This window comes from Camelus bactrianus, chromosome 16 (genome assembly GCF_048773025.1).
Source record: "Camelus bactrianus isolate YW-2024 breed Bactrian camel chromosome 16, ASM4877302v1, whole genome shotgun sequence".
Lineage (NCBI taxonomy): Eukaryota > Metazoa > Chordata > Mammalia > Artiodactyla > Camelidae > Camelus > Camelus bactrianus.
Window position 1 is genome coordinate 6701621 of NC_133554.1, and position 27307 is coordinate 6728927.

The window sequence follows — 27307 nt, forward strand, 5'->3', positions numbered from 1 at the left end:
AAACCCTAAGAAGAGCATCTGGAGGGAAGAGGCGTCACTGGGATCAGAGGGGCAGTGCCACCGCCTTGATGATGATAAGGGTGGTGTTCTGGGAGCAGATGTGGGGGCCTCGGTCCTTCCTCTCCCTGCCTCCTCTCCACTCTCTTTTCCTGGCTGGCTACCAGCTCCTCAGCTCCTCCTTGCAGGGACAGCTCTGGGGCTGTCCACGGCCACCAAGCAGCCCCTTCCATGGCTGCCACACCCAAAGTGGTTGCAGAGAGAGCAGCTGATGATAAGAGGACCAATGTGGCCAGAAGAGGCTGATATCAACTCGTGATTTCCGATTCAGTTAGGCCAAAGCTGATAAGGAGGGGGAGCGCCCTCGATGGCCACACTGCGGGCTGAGCCCTGAACCTGCAGGCGCTGAGGTCTTGGTCCTTTATCCTGTCCTGGACTTACTCATTTCATTCATTCATTCCCTCATTCATTCATTCATTCATCCGGCCAGCCATTTGTTTTATTGAATGAGCCAAACCTTCTCTTAACATTCTCTTATCCTGTGATGGCTAGAATAATGAATCAGACCTAGCCTCTGCTTTCCCAGAACTGGCTGGGGGAGAGCAGAGAGATGAGGCAGGCATGTGACCGAAGAACTCAGCTACAAAGAGGCAGGAGAAAATGCGAGTCCAGTCACAGGAGTGGGACAGAAAAGAAGCAGATATGGGAGAAAAGCTGAACCACAGAGCAAATGATTTAAATTTCTGGACTTTTTTCTTTCTTCAAATGGCCTCTTCTTCAAAGTGAAGGATGCAGCAGACCCACTCAGCCCTTTCAGAGAAAGGTCACTGACTTCTCCTTTCGTTGCAAAGGAGAAGCCCAAGTGTCGGAAACCCAATGCAAACAGTCTTAATCAAAAAGGGAAGAGGGCGCGTTTACTGGATCACATGGTTCAACAGTTAAGAGTAGATCTAGCATCAGGGCTTCAGGTGCAGCTGAATCCAGGCTTTTGTGCTGTCAGCAATCCCCCTCTCTCCAGGGTCGTTTACCCATTAGGCCAAGTCAGATGACGGCATGGAGTCTGTGAGTTCTTCAAAGGTCTAGAAATGTGTTAGTGGTTCCCCCAAGTATTGCTTGGCTTCAAAATGTGAGAAAAAGGAAGAATGTGACAAACTAGCAACTGTGGCACCTTGGAGGTGATCCGCTCCCCGGCACCAGCCTCCCCTAGTCCTCAAGGTCAGCAGATGCTTTTTTGCGTTCTCCGTCTGTGTTCTCTCTGCCGTCTTGGACACCGTTGACCGTCATGTCCTTGATGCTGCCCCCAACACCCCCCCCCCACCGCTTTCACGGCGCTCCACTTTTCCTCTGGCCTCCTTGACCTGTTTTTCCCTCTTTGGGACTGACTAGGGTGAGCAGGGAGGAAGGTTGGGAAGCGATCCCACCACACATGTGAAGGCCTGGAGCTGAGCGACAGCCTGGATCATTAAGGAAGTGCAGTCTTCAAGACTTCTGGGAGGCATCCAAGTGAGGGGATAAAGCCTGAGTTTGGGGATTAAGGAAGAACCAGATGGAGAAGGGCCTTGCAAGTCATGCTAAGGAGATTGGCCCTTGTCTTGAAGGTAATAGGGAGCTATTGAAGGTTGTAAGAAGAGTGTAATGTGATCAGATTGTGTTTCACTATCAGAAAGAGACCTTTGGCTGTGCGGCCGAGGCAGGGAGACGTTGGACAGTTGCAGTAATTTAGAAGAAAGACAGCGGTGGCTCCTGACAGCCCTGGGGATAGAAAAAAAGAGGGACGATCCATGAAACAGTAACAGGACTTGTTGCCATTTAGGTGTAACAGGTGAGGGAGAGGGAGGTGTAAAGGGTGACACCCGGGTTTCTGATTCTGAAATGAGGAGCAGAGAAGTGGGTTTGAGGGTATGAGGAGCTGGGTTTGTACATGTTGCGTTGGGGGAGCCTGTGGGCCATCCCAATGTCAGTGTCGGGGTCAAGGGTGGTTGGGAAGGAGGTCAGGGCTTCCTGCAGCATCAACACCAGAGGGGGTCGCAGTGGAGGTGCCACCTCCCACCCGATCAGAATAAAGAACCTCCAGTGAGCGTGGCTGACCACAGATGCTTCTCTAGAAATCAACCTCACAGCAGGATGTGTTCTGGGAGGAGCTTTGAGGGTCATGGGGAAGGGGAAGGAAGGGGAGGGGACAGAGCCAGGCCTGTGCAACACTGGGCTTTTCTCTGCAGAGCTGCAGGCTGCATACACCCGTCAGGGCTCCTCCAAGACACCGGATTATCTGGGGCTGGCGCCTCCCTGGGCAGGAGTGCAGGGAGCCGATTGCTAGAAGGACGTGGGGAGCTGAGCTGCAGCTGAGCCAAGGTAGGTACCTGCTGGGGTGGGGTCTGCAGGGAGGGAGCTGGGAGAGGCAGCTTCTGGGAGGAAGGATGCTGGAAGGCGAGCCCGCGAGGGGCTGAGACACCCCTGGTTCTTATGAACACACACCCATCCTTTCTGAGAAGGGTCGCCCAGATGTGGTGGCTACTAGGACCACTCTGCAAGTTTAGATTATTCAACCCATTTTCACAAGAAGAAAGGACACAGGACCCTGTGCAAAGACCTCTCCTTTCTTCTCGGGATCCTGTAAATGCCAATAATAACAGGACGAATTATTCATACCTGTTGCTACAGAATATATTCATTATCCCACGGGATCTTCACAGGCAATCGGAGGAAGGCGGCATGTGTGTTTTAATGCCCATTTTACATATCAGGAGACTGAGGCTTAGAGAGATGAAGTAACTCGCCAAAGATTGCAGAGCGGGTATGCAAGGCGTTGGGCTCAGAGTGAATCTTCTGGGTCCCCGTCTGTGCCCCTCCTGGGACATCATCTGTCCATCCCCCTCCAGGGGAAATTTGGTGACAGTCTTGCCGACTCTCTCCACACACATGAATCGAGCATCTTCTCCGTGTGCAGGCGGCGCCAGAGTCCGACCAAAGCTGTGTCTCCATCCTCAAGAAGCTGCCTGGCCAGTGAGGGGCTGAGACACGGCTACACGTGACTAACACAGAAAGTAACAGGTGCCGGGGCCGCAGGCATGGCGAGGCGTGTGTGCGAGCGGGGAGAGCACCCCAGGTGCTGGATCAGGGCGGGCTCTGCGGAAAGTGGCGCCTGGGCCTTGAGAGAGAGGGAGGGCTTGTGTGCGGAGAGGGGGCAACAGGCATCCCAGCGAGGGGGACCAAGTCTGCAAATCCAGACGAGGAAAGTGGGTGTGGACGTCGGGAAAGAGCAGCTGGAGATTCAGTTTGCAGCTAACGCGTGGGGTTTACGGAGGGCTCACCAGCGTGAGCTTGTCGCGTTTCTTTAGTTCTGTCTTTTGAATATCATCTCACTGAGTCCTCACTGTCATCCTCCGAGGTAGGTGCTGTTATTAGGTCTTCTTGAAAGATAGGGAAACTGAGGCACAAAGGATTTAAGTGACATGCTGCCATAGCAACAGAGAGCCTTGGAACCCAGGCGGTCCAGCACCAAATGCTACCTGCCCCTCCACTCTGCCCCATGGCCTCCCACCGGGCCTGCCAGTCTCCTCTGTCACCTCCTGGTGACCTGGTGGCCACCTGGTCCCTGGGCTTCCTGGTCTGTATCTAGGCCCTGTCAGAGTCTTCCCAGGCCCCCTACCCCGGGGAACAATGCTCTCCTCCCCCCTAGACTGGCTGTCTCCCATCCAGGTGTTTCCTGCCCGGCCAGCAGCAGACACAGCAGAGGAAGCGGGCCTGCCTGGTCCTCAGGGGACAGCTGGGAGCAGGGCCCTCACCTCCCCAGGCCCTTGGGAATCTGGAAACCCCAGTAGGCCTCAGGGGACAAGGGTTGAGGGGGACCCCTGGGGACCCTGAGCTCTGTGTTTCCACCCCCTCGTCCCCTCCCTGTGAGCCCACTAATCACGTGCTCTCAGCTGAAGCGCTGGCTGTGTGGTCTGGCAAGTCTGTCTCCACGGAGAGAAAAAATCAGAGTCCTGGAAATGGCATGTGTCCCCGACACTGTGGGCAGAGGCAGCACTGGTGGGAGGAGAAGGGTGTGGGTCGCCGTGGCAGGGGCCCTTCTCTCTGCGCCAGGGCAGCGGGCAGAGGACGGGGGCGGGGGGTGGAGGTGCAGGCCTGAGAAACTGCACGTCTTTCTTCCCAGGCTTTAGTCCAAGGGGTGGCCGTGGGGGGTCTGAGTGGTGGCTTCTTCTGCCTGAACAGTCCGGCCTAGGAGCCAGCAGTGGGGGCAGGGGGCTGGGGGGGGAGGGCAGGGGTTCATCCAAAGCTGGGATCTTCATGGAGAAACACTGACCCAGAGCCAGGCCTCCCCAGGCCCTCTAAACCCAGCTTTCTGCAGCCATTCCTCCAGCCGGGAAGCCTTCCCTGCGCTCAGACAGCACGGGCAGCAGTGTCTGTGAGCGGGGTCCCGTCTGCTGCTTCCTGCCGCGGGCCGGAGAGCCACCTCTGCGGTTCTGCGCCCGTCCTCAGGCCTGTCTTACCCCAAGGCAGCGACCAGCCGGGTGTTTGCACCCGCCCCGAGGACTGTTTGGTGCTAACGCTCTGTGTTAATGAAGGAATGTCCTGAGTCCCAGTTCATTCGTTCATCCATTCATTCTTTGTCTCTGGTCCTGTCTGTCTGTCAAGAGCTGTGAAGGGTCTGAGATTCTGCCCTATTCATAACTAACCAGTTAGTCGGCCCCAGTTTTAGGGACACTGGCAGAAAACACTGGACTCTGTAGAGTCAGAGACCAAAGTCTTTATTACTCACACAACGAGCAGCAGGAGCGTCCTGCCCCCAGGTCCCCTGGGAGCAGCGCGGAGGTGGCCCCAAGAGGATGCTGTGTGTCACAGCTGAGGACCCCTGTGCACAGGAAACCCCCAGTCTTCACGGTGGGCTGCCAGCAACCTGCCACTTCTGAAGGGAGACATTGCCTCTATTATTGTGGTTGGCAAGTAAATCCACCCCGCGGCAGGCACAAACCCATGGAGGATTGTCTGCCAGCACCTTCCCCCTGCCCCCTCGCCCACCGCCCCCTGCCGCACCGTCCTGGGAAAATGCCGGGCTCCATCCTCCTCAGCGCTTGGCTGGCTGTTCCCTTCGTTTGGAACGTGTTTCCTGCAGATAACGCCTTCCTTGCTCCCTTCCTCCTGATGGCTTCTACTTGGATATCACCTCCTTAGGGAGACCTTTTAAAACCACACCCCACCCCCAGTTCTGGAACCTCCCATTACCCTTCTGAGCCTTAGTCCCGCAGCACTGGTCAGCATCTAATGCCCAACTTAATTATGGCGTCTTTGGTTTTCCCTCCACCCTCACTACATACTCATGAGAGGGGAACCTACCTTAAGTTATTGCCACAGCCCCAGGACCTGGAACAGTGTCTAACACCAGAAGGGGCTCAGTAAATATTCATTGTGTGAATGAATGATTCCATCCCTTTATTTGGTCTTCAGCTGAAGACCTGGTTCTCTTACCTCGAGTCTGTAGGGCAGATAAGGCTCGGTAACTATTGAACAAATCAGACAAGGCGTGAACGGCCCAGGGAGTCAGGGGAGGGGGCGTCAGTGCGGTGACCGGGGAGCTCCTCCCAGGTTGTGGGGATTTGCCCCTTGGCCGATTTCTGTGTTGCCTGTACCCGCGGCTGGGAATCTTCCCGACTGGTGGCAGAAGCTGGTGTGTTTCTGTTCTGTGATGTCATATTCTTGCTGTGACCAGGGGAACTGGGAGAGGGCAGGGGCTTGTGAGCTGAGCTCTGATGTGCCATTTGCTTAATCAGTGGCACAGAAGCCACCGTCAGTCATCCACGATGGAACTGAGACAGATCCCCCGCACAGGTGGCAGAGGTGCCCGCCATGTGACGTGTGGCGCTGTGTGGCAGAACACAATGTCCTTCCCACTGTGTCTGGGTCCTCCTTCCCATGGTACTGCTGTCTCTACCAGTATTCTGAGCATCCACATCTCTGTTTCCTGTGCCATTTGCTGTAGCAACCATGCCAAACAGACTTATTTCTGCTCCCTCATTTGAGAGTGGCTTGGGGACAGGGACCCCATATTGTCTTCACACGAGCACCTGACAGTCACAACACAGAGCGTCAGGTGCTGTGCAGAAGCAGAGAGGTGGACCTTAAATGTTTGTCCAATGACTCACATGGCCCCACGGGGCAACCCCAGGGCCTGTAATTAACTCTCCTCTCTGAGAACTGAGACTTGAGCCACAGTGGACAGTCCCTGACTTACGATAGTTCGACTTAAAATTTTCTGACTTTACAATAGTGGAAAAGCAATGTGCATTCAGTAGAAACGTATTTCAAATTTTGAATTTGGATCTTTTCCCGGGCTCAAGATACAGTGTACTGTCCTCTCTCAGCGCTGGGCAGAGCAGCACTCGTTCAGCCACGCAGTCATGAGGGTCAACGACTAATACACTTACAGCTGTTCTGCACCCAACTGTTCTGTTTCTCACTTTCAGGACAGTATTCAATCCATTATGTGAGATCGTCAACACTTTACATCAAATAGGCTTTGTGTGAGATGATTTTGCCCACCTGTAGGCTCATGGAAGTGTTCTGAGCACGTTCAAGGTGGGCGAGGCTAAGCTGTGATGTTCCATAGGGCAGGTGTCGTCAGTGCGTTTCTGACTTAGGATATTTTCAACGTATGATGGGTTTGTCGGGGTGGGACGCCATTGTAAGATGAGGAAGATCTGTATCTCTCGTGGGTTGCCAGCTTGTCTGCCTCCAAGAGCCCAGCAGGGAGCGTGAAGGATGCCACAGACTAGCTGACAGTGGTGGACCCAGCAGAAGTGGGGTGCATGGCCCTTCCGGGGGGCAGCTGCAGTCCAAGGCCCACTGACTGTTTCCGTGGGGAACTGTGGATCTGGCATTTCCAGATATTCTAGCTACTCGTTTTAAGTAAAAGCTGAGAATCTTGATTTTCATGTGAAATCTGACTTTTAAATGTGGGCTGTGGATTCCAACTTTCTATAACCGTGGCTTCTTCTGGGAAAGTAGGAACCTTGCTTCTCACTGTGTGGCCTGTGCACCTTCCAGACGTTTGCCCTGGGCACAGTGTTTAATGTGCGCGGTGGAGTCTAGCAGCATACCAGGCGGAGTATGTCTCTGGGCGCCCCGTGTGAATGTTACTGAACCAGGTTCGTTTGCCCGACGCCCAGCAAGCCAAGGCTTGCAGCAAAGAAAGGATTTATTCACAGGGCAGCTAAGGGAGGAGACAGGAGGACAAAATCTCAGCTCTGTGTCCCTGAAGGCGAGGGCCTCGGGGTATTTATGAGATAAAGATGGGGCATGAGGACCGTGGGGAAAGGTGAGTGGAAAGAAAAAGGTGAGGTAATCCTCATTCTGCACAGGTGCAACTAAGCTACAGGCTTCTTCACGCGACACGTGTTTGGAAAACGGCACCATTGGCATGTCCTGAGGGTGGAGGTTTTGGGCCTCTGATGTCAAATGGGCACCAGGTGGACACTCGCGCACCCCCGGAGGGAGAGTCCGTGGTCTCAGCCAGTCTTAAAGGGCTCGGGCCCAAACTGGATACAGCTGACTTCGAGTTCCTAAAAAGCAACTCAGGCAAAGATCTTATTGTTTAGGCTGTGGGAGGCTTGGAGGACACGCAAGTTTTTGTAAAAACAATGAAAGTGTGCCTGATCGGTGAAGGCCATTTAATTATTTATTAATGGCTAACTGCTAATTACCATGCACTTCACGAATCTGAGAAATCAGTGTGTTGTCAAGCTTGTTGTGGGCATCAGGGCCAGTGTGCCAATTGTGGGCCGAGAATGTGGCGAGTCAGGCCACACTGCAGTCAGTAAAAAGTCACAGGCCGGTAGACCCCCAGCTCCTGAGGGCAAGGACTGTGTCTCCTTTATTTATCTCTAAACACTCAGGCCTGGCACGATTTCTGCCATGTGGCCGGTGTTCCGTAGGTACTGTTGGATTTACTCAGTAATCAGTCACTCAAAGCACTGCCAGGAGCTGGAAGAGAGACAGAGGGCCTCGGAGCAACCCAAATAGATGTTCCACATCCGTGAGTGGGAGTTCATGCTCTTTTCTTAGCTCAGTTTCTCAGGCTTTGCCTCCATATTTTACATACAAGCAATGCCGTGGCTTCCCGGCCTTCTGCAGATTGACAGGTGGGTGCAAAATCAGAGACAGCATCAGGGCAGCCACCAACGCAGAGGAGACTTTGATCAACTTAGAAAGAAGCATCGCCTCTGAACAAACTCCAGGAAGCGCCTCTTCGGATGAATTAGCAAACCTTGCCCTCGCTGGCTGGGCAAATTACCAAGAGGCCAGTGAGGCGGTGGGCTGGACGGCAGCTCCATCCACCCACTGTGTGCAAGGTGCCACCCCCACTGCTGAAACAGGGGTTGTACCTGAGAACACAGGTGTCATTCAGGGTAGGATGGAGGCTCCCTTCACCTACCCACCACCCGTGGAGTCTTCACCGTGTTACGGCAGGGTATGTGTGGTCGGCTTCCATGAGATTCATCGAGAAACCCTCAGAGGCACGTTTGGGTGCTTAAACGGGCAAGCTTTATTTCCTGAGAAATTCATGTCATCCTGAGCAAATGAGATACTGGTGTGCTTTGCGAGTGACCTGGGTTCTGCTTGCTTCTGCTTCCTGTTTGGTGCAAGCCTGACCCCTGAGGGCTGTCCCCTGCACTGGTGTGGTCAGCAGCCCCAGAGGACAGGAACTAGATTACAGAGGTCCCTGCAGAGGGACAATAGGGTGGCACAGAGCATCCCTAGTACCTGTACGGATATATATATATATATATATATGAGCACTGAAAAAAATGTTTGATGAGTGAATGAGTGAGCGAATGAATGAATAGAAGAATAAATAAGGAGGCTTTCTGACAGTGATTGTTTAGCTCCTTAGAATTTTACTCTCAATTAAAAATCAGCCCAGACCACCCCCAGCTTTACACAGTAAGTCCTGACCCATACATTCCTCTTTTAATCTGTATCTTTGTGATTTCTTTTCCCTTGAGGCTGCTCGATGTTTATTATTAGCTGATTCCACCTGGACAGAAGCTGGCTTGTGTGTTCATTTTATTTTCCTAGGGCAAAGGGTGCTCTGTGAAGTCTGGAGCAGGGGACAAAGGGGTGTGGAGAGCAAGGTAGGTGGCTGTGACCGCACACCCCCGGTTGAGATCTGAGCTGTAGCCCCGATTCATCATTCATTGGACATATGACTTCAAATATTTCCCCAAAATATTTATGCACCGTCTACTGGGTGCCAATACTGCCCCAAACCCTGGGCATGCTGCAGTGAATAAGACACTCTGGAACCCAGTGTTTGTGGAGCCCACATTCTAATGAGGAGCCCAGAAAATGAATCATTACACGGGAAAATATCTGTGAATAAAAATTTCTGTGATGAATGCTGTGAATAAAATAAAAGAGTGTGGTAGAGCATGACAGGGAGGGCCATTGTAGAAAGACTGGGCTGGAAAGGCCTCTCTGAGGAGGTAACGTTTAAGATGAGACCGAATGTTGAGAAGGAGCTAGCTGTGAGGAAAGCTTGGGAGAAAAGTGTTCCAGGCAGAGGCATGCAAAGGCCCTGAGGCAGGGCTGAGCTTGGCAAACTGGAGAAACACAAAGAGCTGTGTGGTGAAACCTGGCAAGCCAGAGGGAGAGCAGGATGAGATGACGCTGGGGCCAGACCAGGCAAGGTTTAGGCCAGATGAGGGGTGTGGAGTTTATTGTAAGGTCTAAGAGAAGTCATTGGAGGGCTTTAATTGGGGGCTGGATTGTACGGGGAAAGAGGGGAAGCTGGGAGACCCACTGGGGGCACCGCCGTAATCTGAACAAGAGATGATGGTGGCTTGGGCCCAGTGGGGCTGTGGGGTTGGCCTAGGTAATGGAGAGGGCTTGGGAACATGATTTCCTGGGTCCCACTTCGGAAGCTCCTCTGGGCCTCCCTCCACCATTGGATTTGGGGTCAGGACCTGGATCGGCCCTGTCCCCACTGCTGAAGGCCCCAGGGTCTTCCTCTCACTGTCAAATTCTCATGTTTGGATTTTCATAGTTCATTCTGATTTCAGTGTCTACTCTTTCTGCGTGGTGCTTCTTGCATGTCCATCTCACAAACGGGAGGAGCCTGCAGCTCGGAGAGGCCCGCGACGGGCCGCACAGGCGGAGGGGCGGGGCCTGGGATTTAACCTGATTCTTCAGACCCCAGTCAGTTCCCCCAGCGGCTCAGCACGGTCAGCCTCACAGCACAGCAGTCCCGGGGACCCAGGAAGGGAGAGAGGAGCAATTATTTTAACAGTTTTATCATTACTGTTTTATCATCCCCACCCTCAAATATAAGGTACACACACAGTGCAATGCAATGGCTGTGTCTTTGAGTGGTGAGGTCACAGGGGTCTATTTTATTATGCTTTGCAGCTTACATATATGTCGGCTCTCTCTTGGGTGAGCCATCTGTCCCATAATAAAAATAAAGTCAAACATACTTGATACTGAGAAATCAGATGTAGAAATGTATGAAAATGGAAATGACCTGTAACCCCAATGCCTATGGGTAAGTGATACCACTTTTTATTTTTTTGTAGTTTAGTGTGTATCATTAAAAGATAAAGGACTCACAATACACAAATATGTACAAGTCAAACTGGGGAAATCTGATTAAAAAGTTACCGATGTCAATATCCTGGTTGTGGTATTTGCCCTGCAGTTTGGCAAGATGTTACCACGGTGGGGAGCTGGGTAAGGCACACGTGGGCTCCCTCCGTATTATTTCTTACAACTGCGTATGAATCTTTGATTATCTCAGTGTGGAAAGTTTAATTTAAAAAAAGATAACAGCTTTTTTTTTTCCCGAACAGAACTGCAATACTGTTACCTCCCTCCGCCCTAATTTCTGTGTTGAAATTCCCAGTTGTCTCGAATGCCGTAGTTTTTGGTAATGGTTTGAATTGAGATTGAAACAAGATTTTCACACGTCCACTTGGTTGATAATGTCTGTTAAGTCCGGTTAGTCAATAGCCGCCACCACCTCCGGTCATATAGTTTCCCATCTCCCTTCCCCACCATCGCCCCATCTTCCCTGCGATTTGTTAAAGAAAACAGTGTCCTGCAGAGTTTCTCAGAGCCTGGATTTGGCCTCCTGGTGGATGCGGCAGCATGTTCTGTATTTCCCATAAATTGGTAATTAGATATAGAGGCTTATTTGCTTCTCGAACATATAAAACACACACAAGTTTAAAAAAATTAAAATGGTAAAAAGGGTATACATCGAAATGTCACTTTTCCACATCAGTTCCTCAGGTGTTTTCCAAGAGGCAGTTGCGTCTTGTGTGTAAATGATCTGGTTTTACAAAGCTCTGAGAGCCCCATTGAACAAGCATTCCTTTTCTTATTAGTAAATTATAGAATTTGGTAAAAAAAAAAAAATACAAAAAAAATTTAAGCACACAAGCATGTAATGCTGGTTACAAATGATGATGTAGGTTTCTCTCTTTTTTTAAATGCTTTTATTTTTTATTTTAAAATTTTGTATACAGTAAAAGTGAGTTTTTTGCTATACAGTTCTATGAGTTTTAACGCATGTATAGATTTTACCACAATCAGGATACAGAGCAGTGCCATCACCCCAAGAAGTTCCCTCTTGCCCCTCTGTAGTCAACCCCCTCCCCATCGCAAGCCTTTACAAACACTGACCTATTTTTCTGACCCTATTTTCCTCTTCTAGAATGTTGTAAAACTGGAAGCGTACAGCGTGTAATCTTCTGAGTCTGGCTTCTTTCGCTCAGCATCGTGTCTTTGAGGCTCACGCATGTCACTGAGTGAATCAATAGTTCATCTCTTTTTATTGCCGAGTATTCTGCCATATGAATATATTACAGTTTGCTTTTCCATTCACCTGTTGAAAGCATTGGATTGTTGCCAGTTCTGGGTAGAGAGGGTAGAACTCAGTGGTAGAGTGTGTGCTTAGCATGCAAGAGGTCCTGGGTTCAAGCCCCAGTACCTCCAGTTTGAAAAAAAAAGAAGAAAAGAAAAAGCTTAAAAAAAAACCCTAATTACCCCTCCCCCCTCCAAAAGACAATGTTTCCAGTTTGGGGCAGTTATGAGTAGAGATGCTATACGTATCGGTGGACAGGTTTTTGTGTAAATATACGTTTTCATTCCCCTAAGGCTAATATGCATTTTTGTTGTGCTTATTTGCCATCCACATCTTTTTTGATGAACTATTTGTTTAAATATCTTGTCCATTTGAAGGTATTATTTTCTTACTGCTGAGTTTTGAGAGTTCTTTATGTATCCAGGATACAAGTTCTTTGTCAGATGTGTGATTTGAGTATTTTCCCTAAGGCTCTAGTTTGTCTTTTCATTTTCTTAAAGGTATCTTTCACAAAGCAAAAGGTTTTAATTTTGGTGAAGTCAGTTTATCAATTTTTTCTTTTATAGATCATACTTTTGGTGTTATATCTAAGAACACTTTCCATAATGCAAGGTCACAGACATTTTCCTATGTTTTCATCTAAAAGGTTATTGTTTTACATTTTACATCCTGTGATACATTTTTAGTTCATTTTGGTTTAAGATGTGAGTTTAAGTCAAGTTTTTTTTTTTTGTATATTGATAATTAGTTGTTCCAGCATCATTTGTTGAAAAGACTAGCCTTTCTCCATTGACTTGGCTTTACAGCTTAGTCAAAAATTAATTAGCTGTGTCTGTATGGGTCTATTTCTAGACACTCTATTTTGCTCCATTGGTCTGCGTCTAATCTTTTTTTTGCAGGGGTTGCAGGGGGAGGTAACTAGGTTTTTATCGCTCTACCACTGAGCTATACCCTCCCTCCCCCCATGTCTAATCTTTTACTAATATAACTTGATAATAATTCTTAAAATAGGAATGTGACCCCTCAAATGTTTTTTTTTTTTCCAAAATTGTTGGGCTATTTATTCCACTTCCTTATACATTTTAGAAATCTACTTGTCTGTATCTACAAAAAAATACTGCTGGTGTTTTCGTTGAAATTACATTAAATCCTTCTAAAAACTATTGAATTATACACTTTAAGTGAATGGATTTTCTGATGTGCAAATTATATCTGAATAAACCTAATTAAAATTTTTTCTATTGATTAAAAAAAAGAAATTACATTAAATCCATTAATCAATTTAGGGGGAATTGACACCTTAACTACATTGGGTCCTCCAAATCATGAACATACTGTGTGTTTCCATTTATTTCAGTCTTTGATTTCTTTTTTCAGCATTTTGTAGTTTTCATCATACAGATCCTACACATGTTTTGGTAGATTTCTACCTAAGTGTTTTTGTTTCCTTTTGGAGCTATTTTAAATGCATTGTGTTTTTAATTTTGGTTTCCGGTTGTTCATTTTCAGCCTATATAAATATGACTGATGTTGTATATTGGCACTATTTTCTGTGATCCTGCCAAGTTCACTTACTAGTTCTAGCAGATTTTTTGGTAAATTTTTTGGGATTTTTTTTAGTGTAGACTTGTCACCTGCAAACAGGGTTCTATTATTTGCAGATAGTTTTATTTCTTTCTTTCCAATCTGTGTATCTCTTTTACTTTATGTTTTTCCCCCTATTACACTGGCTTCCAATACTATGTTAAATTGTTGAATGGGAGTGGTGAGAGTGAATGTTCTTGCCTTTTCATAATCTTTGAGAGGAAACATTTAGTCTTTCACTATTACGTATATTAGCCATGGAGTTTTTTATAGATGCCCTTTATCAGATTAATGAAGGTCTCTTATATTCCTAATTTGCTGGACATTTTTATCATGAATGAATATTAAAATTCATCAAATGCTTTTACTGCATCAATTGATGGGATCATACAGTTTTTCTTTTTTAGTCATTAATATGGTAGATTACATTGATTGACTTTCAAATATTGAACCAGTCTTTCATCTCTGGGATGTTAAACCCCATTAGGTTGTTATACATTATTCTTTTTATATATTGCTGGACTTGGTCTGCTAATATTCCTTTTATTATTGAAGTATAGTTGACTTACAATATTGTGTTAGTTTCAGGTGTACAGCAAAGTGATTTGATTATATATACATATATTTTCAGATTCTTCTCCACTATAAGTTATTACAAGATATTGAATATAACTCCCTGTGCTCTACAGTAAGTCCTTCTTGTTTACCTATTTTATATATAGCAGTGTGTATCTAATAATCCCAAACTCCTAATTTATCCCACCCTCCACTACCCCTTCAGTAATCATAAATTTGTTTCCTATGTCTGTGAGTCTGTTTCTGTTTTGTAAATAAGTTCATTTGTATTATTTTTAGCTTCCACATATAAATGGTACAATATATTATTTGTCTTTCTCTTTCTGACTTACTTCAGTAAGTATGATAATCTCTAGGCCCATCCATGTTTCTGGAAATGGCATTACTTCATTCCTTTTTATGGCTGAGTAGTATTCCATTGTATATATACATTACAACTTCTTTATCCATTTATCTCTCTATGGACACTTAGGTTGCTTCCAAGTCTTAACTATTATAAATAGTGCCACTATGAATATTGGGATGCATGTATCTTTTTTAATTAGTTTCATCTTTTCCAGATATATTCCCAGGAATGGGATTGCTGGATCATATGATAACTCTATTTTTAGTTTTTTAAGGAACCGCTATACTGTTCTCCAAAGTGGCTGCACCAATTTACATTCCCACCAACAATGTAGGAGGGTTCCCTTTTGTCCACACCCTCTCCAGCATTTGTTATTTGTAAACTTTTTGTTGACGGCCATTCTGACTGGTATCAATGTAATTTTTATTTGCATTTCTCTAATAATTAGCAATGTTGAACATCCTTTCATGTGCCTGTTGGCCTTCTGTATATCTTTGGAGAAATGTCTATTGAGGTCTTCTGCCCATTTTGGGGTTGGGGGGTTTGTTTTTTTCTTATTAAGTTGTATGAGCTGTTTATATATATTCTGGAAATTAAGCCCTTGTCAGCCTCATCTTTTGCAAATATTTTCTCCCATTCCCTAGGTTGTCTTTTTGTTTTGCTTATGGTTTCCTTTGCTGTGAGAAAGCTTATGAGTTTAACTAGGTCCCATTTGTGTATTTTTGCTTTTATTTCTATTGCCTGGGTGGACTGTCCTAGGAGAACGTTGCTGAGATTTATGTCAGATGTTTTCTTTTTGATATTGAGTTGTATGAACTGTTTGGAAATTAAGTCCTTGTTGGTCACATCAATTGCAAATATTTTCTCCCAGTCTGCAGGCTTTCTGTTTTGTTTATGGTTTCCTTTGTTGTGCAAAAGCTTATCAGTTTGATTAGGCCCCATTTGTTTATTTTTGCTTTTATTTCTGTTGCCTTGGGAAACTGATCTAAGAAAATATTGCCGTGATTTATGTCAGAGAATGTTTGGCCTATGTTCTCTTCTAGGAGTTTTATGGTGTCATGTCTTATAGTTAAGTCTCTAAGCTGCTTTGAGTTTCTTTTTGGATATGATGTGAGGGAGTGTTCTAACTTCATTGATTAACGTGCGGCTGTCCAGCTTTCCTAACACCACTTGCTGAAGAGTCTGTCTTTTTTATCCATTGTACATTCTTGCCTCCTTTGTCGAAGACTGATTGACCATAGTTGTGTGAGTTTATTTCTAGGCTCTCTATTCTGTTCAGTCTGCTTATGTTTTGTTGAGAATTTTTTCAATATGTTCACAAGGGATATTGGTTTCTGTTCTTATACTGTCTTTGTCTGGTTTTGGTATCAGGTTAGTGCTGAGTTGGAAGATGTTCCTTCCTCTTTTATTTTCTGGGCCCATGGATTATTTAGAAATGTGTTGTTTAAGATATATGTATTTGGGGATTTTCTAGTTATCTTTATGTTACTGATTTCAAGTTTAATTTCATGATGATGAAAAAACCTACTTTGTACAACTTCTATAATTTAAATTTGTTAAGGTTTGTTTTATGACCCAGGGTATGGTCTATCTTGGTGAATGTTTTACGTACACTTGAGAAGAATTTATATTCTATTGTTACGTGTAGTGTTCTGTAAATGCCAGTTAAATTCAGTTGATGATATTCAGTTTTTCTATAGCCTTGTTGATTTTCCATCTGCTTGTTCTATCAGTTACTAAGAGAGGACTGTTAAAATCTCTAACTACAGTTGTGGATTTATCTACTTATCCTTTAGTTTTATTAGTTTTTCCTTCATGTATTTTGAAGCCCTGTTGTTAGGTGCTACATGTTTAGAATTGTCATATCTTCTTCATGAATTGATCCTTTTATCATTACATAATGTCTCTCTGCATTCCTGGTAATTTTCCTTGCTCTAAAATCTATTTTGTCTAATATTAATATAACCACTTCAGCTTCCATTTGGTTAGTGTTTGCATACTATATTTTTTCTGTTCTTTTGTTTTTACCATATATGGCATTATATTTGAACTGAATTTATTGTAAACAGCATATAGTTGTTTTAGATTTTGTTTTTTAATCTATGCTAACAATCTCTGTCTTTTAATTGGTGTATTTAGATCATTTATATTTAATGAATTATTGATATGTTTTAATTTAGGTCTATAATTTTGCTCTTTATTTTTTCTTTGTTATTTCTGAGTTTTGGTCCTCTGATAAAGGAGGCAAAAATAGGGATTCTTCCCATGCCCTTGGGTTCACAGTTTCTCTAGTCTGAGAGAAGGATTCCCTTCCTCGGAATTTTGGGCACCTGCATGGCCACCACTGCCACTACTGTTGTTGCTACTGCTGTCCCAGGATTACCCGGAGGCTCTAGTAGGAGAAAACAGAAAAGAAAAAGGGAATTCCCCCATCTCTCCAACCCTTAAGGGACCCTTTTCTGCTCCTCAGACCAGAAAGAGAAGACTTTTCTTCTAACCCTTCCTGTCTTCCCTCAGCGTACACTTCTGAGTTTCAGGCTGCCCTTGTGTCCAGGCTAGGGTATACAGAAGGGGAGAAAGCAGAAGACTCACTGCCGGGTTGTTCTTACGTCAAATACTGGTTTTATTCCCCATTCTGCCTGCTACCATTTACTTTTCAGAATCCTCAGATAACTGTTCCATGCATACTACCCAGAGTTTTTACTTGCATTCAGTGGGAGAGTTACAGTGGTGTGTACTTACTCCATCTTTACCAGAACCAGAGCCTCAAGGTCACATTTTGATGTTTTGTTATTCCTGACTTTTTTAAATGCATGTATGCAAATTTAGAAATATACTTTAAAAAATTAATCTGTTAGAGATATGTTAACTGTTCTGCTACCTACTGTTTTTTAAAATAAATATCTCTCTTTTATTTTATTTATTATTCTATTATTTTATTATTTTATTTTGGTGGGGGAGGGGAGGTAATTAGGTTTATTTATTTTTAGAGGAGGTACCTGGGATTGAACCCAGGACCTCATGCATGCTAAGCATGCACTCTACCACTTAAGCTACATCTTCCCCCTTGTTACCTACTGTTTAAAATAAATACATCTGAAGCTCTTTTCAATTCAGTAAATATAAATATACATCATCATTTTTATGACTGCATAGTATTCCACTGAATAGCTTACTTTAATTCACTTAATTGATACTCTGTAGTTGGACCTTTAGGTGTCTTCTGGTTTTTTCTCCATTATAAGCAATGTTTTAATTAACACTGTTGTACACATTCCTTATTCACTTGTCCAATTATTCCCTTAGGATAAATTCCTAAAAGTGGAATTGGTTGGGCAAAAGGTATGCACATTTTGAATTTTGATACCCATTGCCTGACTGCCCTCTAGAAAAGCCATACCAGTTTCCATTCTTGCCAGCTAAATATGACACAGCAAATTTTCTCATATCCTCACCCACAATTGATGTTATTATCTTTTCTAATCTTTGTCAATGGTATAAAATATTAAATATATTTTAATATTCATTTCTATGATTATCAATGGGCTGAAATTATTCAGAGTGCATTATAATTTTAATACATTGAATTCAATTACTTGATATTTATTATTTTATAAATGTATTTTTTAAATTGAAGTATAATCAGTTATAATGTGTCAATTTCTGGTGTATAGCACAATATCCCAGTCATGCATATACATACATATGTTTATATACATATATTTACTTATTTGCATGCATATATATACATATATTTAAAATTACATATCTTTATTTATAGATGACGTTGATCTATTTTTTTATTGTGGTAAAATATACCTACCACAGAAGTTAACAATTTTAAGCACTTTAAAGTGTACAATTCAGTGGCACTAAGTACATTCACAATGTTGTGTAGTTATCACTACTGTCCATTTCCAGAATTTTTTCATCATCCCAAACAGAAAGTCTGTACCCATTAAACAGAAACTCCCCATTCCTCCCTCCCTCCAGCCCCTAGTAACCTCTATTATATTTTCTGTCTTTGTCAATTTACCTGTTTTACATGCCTCATGTAAATGGAATCATTTAATAGTTGCCCTTTTGTGTTTGACTTTTTTCACTTAGCATGATGTTTTCAAGGTTCATCTACATTGGAGCATGTATCAGAATTTCATTCCTCTTTAAGGCTGCATTATTTTCCATTATATGTATAGACCACTTTTGGTTTATCCACTGTTGTGGACTCTTGGAGTGTCTCCATCTTTTGGCTATTTTGAATAATGCTGCTGAGGGCACTGGTGTGCAAGTATCTCTTAGAGTCCCTGTTTTCAGTTCTTTCAAGTATTTACCTAGAAGTGGAATTGCTGGTAAGCCATATGGTAATTCTGTGTTTGACTTTCTGAGGACTCACCATTCCTTTTTTTTTCCCACTGCAGCTCTTCCAGTTTACGTTCCAGCCAACAATGTGCTCGGGTCCTCATTTCCTCCCACCCTTGCCAGCACTCGTTATTTTCTGTTGTTTTTCCTTTTAAAATAGCTATCCCAGAGGCTGTGAAGTGCTTCGTCTATTTTTTTGAAACTATCCTCATTAGATTTTTGTGTCAGGGATAAACTGGCTCTTTTAGAGAATCTTTTCTTCTTTCTCTATGCTTTGGGACAGTTTAAGTGACATACAAATTTTCTTTATTCTGCAGGTTTGAGAGAACTTATCAAAGAAGTCCTCTGAGCCAACACCACTTTTTTAAGAGCCAAAATAACACTTTTTAGACAGCTTTCTGTTTCCTCGCTGGTTACTGATAGAAGCAGTTTTTTGAACTTTTCTAGAGCCTTCTGAGTCATTTGTATGTTCCTAGAACACTGTGTATGATATAGATGGTTCAAACTTCATACAGACAAATGTCATATGTTTATCATTCCTAATATTGTCTCTTTGTTCTCTCTCTCAATTAGCTTTCCCGTGTGTGTGTGTGTGTGTGTGTGTGTGTCTGTGTCTGTGTCTGTGTTTCTTCAACCAACAAGCTCTTGGATTCATTCAACGTCCCTCTGCTTCCCCGTTGTGGGATGTGTCCCTCTGGGAAGCAGACTTTGGGAGTCCCTCCTGTGGGGTCACGACTGAGGGCATGAGCTCCAGAACCAGATGGTCTGAGTTCAAGTGCTCATTTCTTTCCGTACTATGTGACCTTAAATAGTTACTTAACCTCTCTGTGCTTCAATGTCCACATCTGCAGAATGGGGAGAAAACAGTACCTACTTCACAAGGTTAATATTAATATTAAAGAGTCAGTCGTTTAAGTGTTTAGAAGAGTGTCTGGCACATGGCAAGCACCCTACACGTCCTTCTTGAATAAATCTAGACTTCCCTCCAGTGTGTCAGAAGCCTCGGTCCCCCGGGAGCCTCTCCATTCCACAAATGCCCTTTCTACACTTTCCCACCACTTACACTAACTGCCTCTTATTTTTGCAGAACCACCTCTTTGCAGAAAAACAACCACTTTACTTTCCATTCTGCTGCCTGAGACAACCACATCCTCCTCACACCCCTCCCCAGGCTCCCATGGACAACCCAGGTCAGTATGGTCGTGGGGGGAGGGGTCTGAAGCCCCTGGCCACAGAGTGGGGAGGACCGCTCTTGGGGGTGAAAATGGCCCCAGGGCTGGCAGGACTGCCTCCACGCAGCCAGCCTGTGACATGCCAACTCAGCTGCCTGAATGCAAAAACACCTTGAGAGGGGGACATCCACACACTTGTGAGCCCCAGATGCTCGCAGGTCACTGAGCTGGACACTGGGAATAATGATCATAGTAGCCAAGATTTCTTACCAAGCGCTTGCATTTATTTAACAAAAAAAAACCTCCCTGGCACTTAGGATATCTCAAGTAGTGGGAAAAGCACTTGACAAATATTAACTCACTTCGTCTTCATAAAGACCCCATAGGTAGCTACTACGATCACTCTCATTTTGCAGAAGGGGAAAGTGAGACAGGGACTGTCCCCAAGGTCCCATAGATATTATATGGTCAAATCAGAATTTGAACCCAGCAGTCTAGCTCTGGCCTCCCTGCCTTGAATGATTTCACTACAATGAAATATCATGCAAATAACAGAAGGATTCTGTGAAATAGGGGTATCCATATGACTGTCTTCATTTTATTGGAAGGGAAACAGGCTCAGAGAGGTTAGGTCATTTGCTCAAAGCTACACAGCTAATAAGTGGCAGAGCCAGGATTGGAACCCAAATCCCAGATTCTTCCCCCTACACCAGCCTGGGACCACAGGGGGCGATAACCTTTCCCCCAAGATGTGGGTTAACCAGTGTTCACCCAGCAAGTCAGAGGCCACCCGTCAGGCTAGCAGGCATAGCCTCTAATGCCAAAGATCCCTGTCCTGGGGAAGGGTAGGGGACGCCCCAAGGCAGACCCAGCTACAAGGCTGTAATTAGTCCTAGGACATGCATCCTTTCCACACCCTGCTCACCCTCAGAGAGCCTCGCCCACTCAGAAGACGCCCCGAGCCAGGCGAGCCCACTGAATTTTGGTGTTCCAATATTCCTGGTGTCCTTAACCAGCTGGGGTTTGGGCTGGAAGGAGGGACAGCACTGTGAAAATCTCCTAAATATTTCAAAATCAACTTACTTTGCACTCAATTCAAGTATAGCAGTAGAGACACGCTGTCCTGTGTTTTAGGAAGAGAGGTGTACCAATGGAGGTTCTTTAGATACAAGCAATAGAAACCCTATGGCTCATTTCATTTTCAAAAATAAAAAGTAGCCAAGCATTGTAGGAACAGCTGAAGCACCAGGCACCAGAAGGGGCAGGGAACAGGCGGATCTGCCACCAGGACAGGAAGAGGGGGACAGTGACCTCCGAGAGCACCCCAGGAATTCTCCCCTCCTGGCCACCATCTGCACAAGTTTGATCCCGAGGGAGAGAGGATCTCTTGGCTAGCGTGGTCCTGTGCCTCTCCAAGGAGCATGTGCCACGTTGCTCCAGCCGGTGGCGCATCTGGGCGCTGAGCCCATGATGTCAACGAGCAGCTGAGATGCTGAGACAGGGCAGTCTGCGCACCAAGGAATTCTCAGACAAGTCCTCGCTCCTCACTGGAAGGGCAACAGTGAGGTCCATATGGTCGGTGTGTGGGGTCCCACGGGCTCCTGGAAAATAGCCCTCAGCTCAGGGGTCAAGGTCAGGAAGAGGTCATCCAAAATGGAAACAAGTAAACACAACAGGTCCTAATGACATTCACCTATACAGGACTAAGCTGCCTCGGATGTTCCAAGTCGGGACTCGAACACACAAAAGCAAACCATGTTCTTCTTAACTGTGTTAAGGCATGAGGTCGTGGGACCCCAGGTTGGTGATTTTATTGTGATTTTTAAAAGGGAGCGGATCAGAAGGAGTTCGTTGGTGTGTTTCCATTTCCATTCCAGGGAAGGGGTGCCAGTTCTGATGGCTCATATCCAGAGAGTGGAAAGGAACAGTTCACCACAACATCCTCGTTTGAGGGAAACATCCCTCAAGAATTATTAATTCAATCTCTTTGGTAGTAATTTTGTGTGTCCCAAGTGACCTGAGGTTCCCTGGAACCTTCTCATCTGGGTGGACATGTCTACCCATCCCACTCTCCATTCCTCAGCTGGAGAAGACTGAGGAAATGTTAAGTTTGATTATTCCAGCAGCTTTCACCATACAGGTGCCTGGTCCTCTCTGGGCATGTTAGTCATGGTTCCCCAGAGGATCAGAACAAGTAGGGTGCATACGCATGTACAGAGTGACATTTGTGATAAAGAATTGGCTCAGGTGATTATGGAAGCCGACAAGTACCGAGATCTCCAGTCAGCAAGCTGGAGACCCCAGACCGCCAATGGTGGAGTTCCATTCCAGCAGCCAGAGGGCTCGAGACTTGGGAAGAGCTGATGTTTCAGTTCAAGTCCAAAGGCAGGGAAAACCAGTGTTCCAGCTGGAAGGCAGTCAAGCAGGAGAAATTCCCTCTCACTTGGGGGAGGGTCAGCCTTTTGTTCTATTCAGGTCCCAATTGATTAGATGAGGCCCACCAACATTAGGAAGGGCAATCTGCTTGACTCAATCCATCAATTTCGATGTTAAATGCATCTGAAACACCATCACAGACACACCCAGAATAATGTCTGACCAAATATCTGGGGGCACTGTTGCCCAGTCAAGTTGACACATAAAATTAACCATCACAGGTGGGTATGGGACAACTTCAAGATGACAAAGACTGGTCTGCTTGAGAAAAATCTTAGGAGATTTTATTCTTGTCATGACTGGACCCAAAGAGAGTTATAGCACTGGTGTCTACAAGGGTTACGTTTCTGAACAAAGGTTATATCTTTTGCAAAACAGGCTCACAAACAACAACAAAAATAGTAGCAATAATGATAAATATTCTCCAATTATATTCTTTAAAATCTGCTCCCGCAACTGTGATAGCCAGGAGCATTGCTGGGGTGGGGGCCATCCTGACATTGTGACCTTCATCCTTAATACAGGGGTGATTGTCTTCTGTGAACTTTGAGCATCACCTCACTCCTTTCCTGACCAACAGGTCAGTTATTCAGATCTCCAAACTTGTCACTGAAGACGGTAATCCTCTAGCTGTACATTAGGGTCTCCTGGGGAGCTGTAAAAACCCTGTTAGGCCCCACCCTCAGATATCTGATTTATTTGGTTTGGGGTGGGCTGTGCACTGGTACTTTTTAAAGCTCTCCAAGTGATTCTAATGTGCAGACGCGGCTGGGAACCAGAGGAAAGGCAAGCATTCTAAGAGGGGTCTGGGGAGAGATTTGACTGTCTGGGCTCACAGGGCAGTGGACAGCTGGCATTGCCAAGTCTTAGGACAGCTTTGAATGGCCTGAAATTGAGGAGAAGACCCTGAACATAGCCTTTCTTCTCCCTCCCTTCCTCCCTGTTGTCTCTTTAGCTATAATAACGCCTACCCTGGTTGGAGAACTGGGAACCTTTTTTCCAGCCACTTTACCAGGGGTGTTTATTTCTGCGTTCAAGCATCAGGCACACAGATAGACACGTGCTCATAGTCTCCCCTGGGGGTGCCCTCTTCTCCTTCCCCAGTAAGGAGGTGAATGGTCACATGTAAGCTTTAGAGGAAGAGCTTTTGACCAACAACAGCTTTGCAGCCTTGAGTAAATCCTCTCTCCCCTCTGAGCCTCCTTTCCCCATCTGTGGAATGGGAAGAGAGCCAGCCTCCAAGGTTCCTTTGAGTCTGACCTTCTGTGGTTGGAGCAGCGACACGGGGCAAGGGTGAGGGCTTTCGATCGGGAACCCACAAAGCAGGGAGATCAGTATTTGTTCTGGCAAACTCACAGGGCTCTGCTCAGAATCCAGTGAGGTAACACACCAGCGAACACTCTGTGTGTCCCTGAGTCAGACGAGAGTAGCTGCTGTAACAGATGACGCCATGTCAGTGTCAACACAGCAAATGCCTGTTCCTGACTCATGTCACCAGCCAGCCAGGGTTAGAAACAGTCTTCCAGGGACTGAAGCTTCTTCCCTCTCGTGGCACCATGAAATGTTAGGTAGTAATAGTAATCCGGACACCTGATAGTTAAACCCCACATTCCTGGTTGGAGGGGAGGAAAATGAATGTCACTTGTTTATTGGCTGTTCTGAGTCAAGAATGATGTCAGACATGCAGGGCATCTGTAAACAACCCTGGGATACTTGAGGTGCAAGCAATATTCTTTCTTTTGCTTAATCAAATCCAATCCAGCTTCAAGCTCTCCTTGTCCAAGAACAGTACAAATTCCCATGTCATTCACTTAGGGTGCCTCCTCACTCCTGGGGATCCTGTGAGAAACCCAGGGGTTACAAAGTCTGGATGATGGGGAAAGTCTGTGGTCTTCAGTCCACTGTGGCTGCAGCCCCCAGGACAGCTTGGCCAGGCTTGCATGGTCCGTAGGGAGTCGGGGGCTCCTTTGGGGATGTTCTTGTGCTCTGGCGAAGGTGGCCCAGGAGACCACAGCAGTGGCACCCAAGCAAACAGAGTTTAGTGCTTAGCTGTCCTCATCTGAAATCTTTGCCACCACTGGGAAGCTGTATCCCAGCCAGCCCTGGTCTTCCTCATTCCCAAAGTCCCCATAACACTTGTGCCCTCACGTCTTGGGAAATCCAACCTTCCACCCTTGAATTGCCACCCTCCTCTTTCACTAAAAGCAGCAGCCTTTATCCTCATCCCTTTGAGACAATCCAGCTTGACTGTCTCCATCAGACAGCCAGGGGTCTCAACCTCGAGGGGCCGGGGAGGACGTAAATGAGGGAAACAAAGAGTGTGGTCACTCTAAAGCTGCTCCCCACCCCCTGTCATTGTCACATGTAACATGCATGTGACACAAGACATGTCCAGCATCGATAGACTTTTAAGAGATGCCAGAAATCCAAACTTTTATGCAAAATCTCCTGCTTTGTAAATGTTGGCAGCTAGTTCATTTTTTCTTTCCAAGACCCTCTACAAGCCCAAACAAAACAGGTCTGCAAGCCAGATGTGGACCGAAGCCTGAGAGCTTGTTCCAGCTGCCCAGACTTTCGAAAACAAAGTTTATTCGGGGTTGTCTTCCGGGGCTACTGGCAGAGTTTTTTTTTTAACTTCTCTATTTTTCTCTGAAACATGAAAAACTTAACTCCCTTTGCAAAACAAGGGAAATGAGGGCTTGGAAGATAAGAGACTGGCTGCCCTTCTGATGAAGGGGCAGGGAGGACATCACAGTAATCACAGTTTTAAGTCTTTTGTGTAGTCCGTGGTGGGAAGGTGGGGAGAAGAAGGGAGGGGAGAAGGAAGAAAGAAGGAAAGAAGAAAGCATGAGCTCTTTTATTTTTGTGCAAGGTGGAGCTGGGTAGATGGAAGGACGGCTTCTTGCCAAGCTCAATGATTTCCTTGCTAGTATGGGGAGATGCTGCTCTGTGCAGCAGAGTGGCCGGTGGGCAACCATGGGCTGTAACACCTGCCCACTCGACGCCTGCTCTCAGCCTGGAGGAGACTCAGGATCAGACCTTGATGTGGTCCAGGGTGAGGGAGAGTGAGGGGTCCAGAGAGGCTGGGTGGCCCCAGCAGACTGGCAAGAGCCCGCACCAGAGCCGTGGAAGGGCCAGTCCCTGGGCACCAGAGCACAGAGTGCCTTGGCGTAAACAAGTTCTGTCTCCTGGACTGCGACCTGCTGTTTTTTTAAATTTGTCATCTCTCCTACCGACTTCAAAGGACTCCAAAGCCATTAAGGTATACGTTAAGGTATACGGAACAAAAAGCAGGGGCACCCCAAAAGGGGCAAAGAAGAGAGGTCTCTGTCTCTTAAGATGAGCTGACTTTGGAGGCTGGGTCCCAATTTGGCCGTGAGCTTCCTGACAGCTAAGGCAAAAGGGGAACCTCTGGGGCATGTGGTTTGCACCGTCTGACTACCAGGGACAGCACACTTGTCCGTAAAGACAGGCTCTTGGTTGGAGCTATTTATAAAGGGGAATTTATGGTACAGGGAGTGTCTCCCATACTTCCTGTGTTGGTCTGGATCCTCTGAGAAGCAAATACCAAGACAAGATTAAACATGCAAGCTTCATCGGGGGAAACACCTGTGGTCCAGAAAGCGGAGAGGGAGCCAGTGAGGGCTGGGAGAGCGAGCTGCCAGCCTGTGATGTAAATCTGAATCTGAAAGGAGGAGAAAGGGAGGAAAGGTGGGGTGGAAATGTGTTAGACTGATGGGTAGCTGGGGAATCTCCAAGCCAGAGTCAACCACTTGCAAAGGTCCCGGGGGGTGACCCTGCTTTAGAATCCCTGCTGCTGTCCACATCGGCTGGGAAGTGCAGCCTTGGCACAAGGTGACGGACTTCACAGCGAAGCAGCACAAAGCTCCTTGGTCCATTAAACTCCATGTAGCAGGAGGTCCGTGAGGTGCATTTTCACCACTACCACACTTTCCAGATGTCAGTTACTCATTCGTGTACCACCTCCATGGTTCTGCCATGTCAACGCACTGCTGTGAAAGAAAACAGTTATTTTGATGCTTGTTAAAACCCTAAGGAAGACTTTATGCAAGTTGCAATGGACAGATGTCTGGATAAAGAAGTGTGGTGTATTTATACAATGGAATACTACTCAGCCATAAGAAAGAATGAAATAATGCCATTTACAGCAACATGGATGGACATGGAGATTGTCATACTTAGTGAAGTAAGCCAGAAAGAGAAAGAAAAATACCATATGATATCACTTATATGTAGAATCTTTAAAAATGATACAAATGAACTTATTTACAAAACAGAAGCAGACTCACAGACACAGAAAAGAAACAGGATTACTAAGTGGAAAGGGGGTGACAAGGGATAAATTGGGAGTTTGGGATTTGCAGATACTAATAACTACTATGTATAAAATAGATAAACAACAAGTGTATACTGTATAGCACAGGGAACTATATCCAATGTCTTGTAATAGCCTATAACAAAAAAGAACATGAGAAGGCATATATATATATCTGAATCGCAGTGCTGTACGCCAGAAAGTAACACAACATTGTAAATCAACTATACTTCAATTAAAAGGGAAAAAAAAAAAGATTATTGCAATAGAGGAGAGATTGGGCTCGAATCTGAATCAGGCAAAGACAGCTGAGGATTTACAGCCAACAGAGGGAAGGGGTCAGTGGATGGAAAATTACTAAGAGGGGACCTGGGGGGACGGGGGAGGATTCTTGCTAAACTGACCTAACAGGATTCTTGCTGGAGGCAGGTCGAGGCCTTAAACATCAAAAGTTGGAAGCAGAGAACTTGATCAGATATCAGGGTTGGGGGTTCTCTATCGACTGACAGGATTGTTGCTAAAGACAGGACAGGGGGGCTATGCTGAGGCCTGCGAGAGAAGAGGGCTTGGAGGATCCTGAGTAAGGTTTGGTCAGGGAGAGAGTCCATGTTACCTCCTGGTATTTATCTGATGTGTTTGTTTAA

The 27307-nt window shown here is 45.8% G+C and overlaps 1 protein-coding gene across 1 annotated transcript in view; it reads left to right on the top strand.

Annotated features, from left to right (window-relative positions):
* The first annotated feature begins 2217 nt into the window (after positions 1–2217).
* The window catches only part of PIK3R6 (phosphoinositide-3-kinase regulatory subunit 6), a 51101-nt gene continuing 26011 nt past the window's right edge, over positions 2218–27307 (top strand). Inside the window, exons 1-2 of the mRNA XM_045524829.2 lie at positions 2218–2349; positions 19807–19909. Of these exons, the coding sequence (XP_045380785.2) occupies positions 19897–19909 (13 nt within the window). The 5' untranslated portion in view covers positions 2218–2349; positions 19807–19896. The remainder of the gene's footprint in view (positions 2350–19806; positions 19910–27307) is intronic.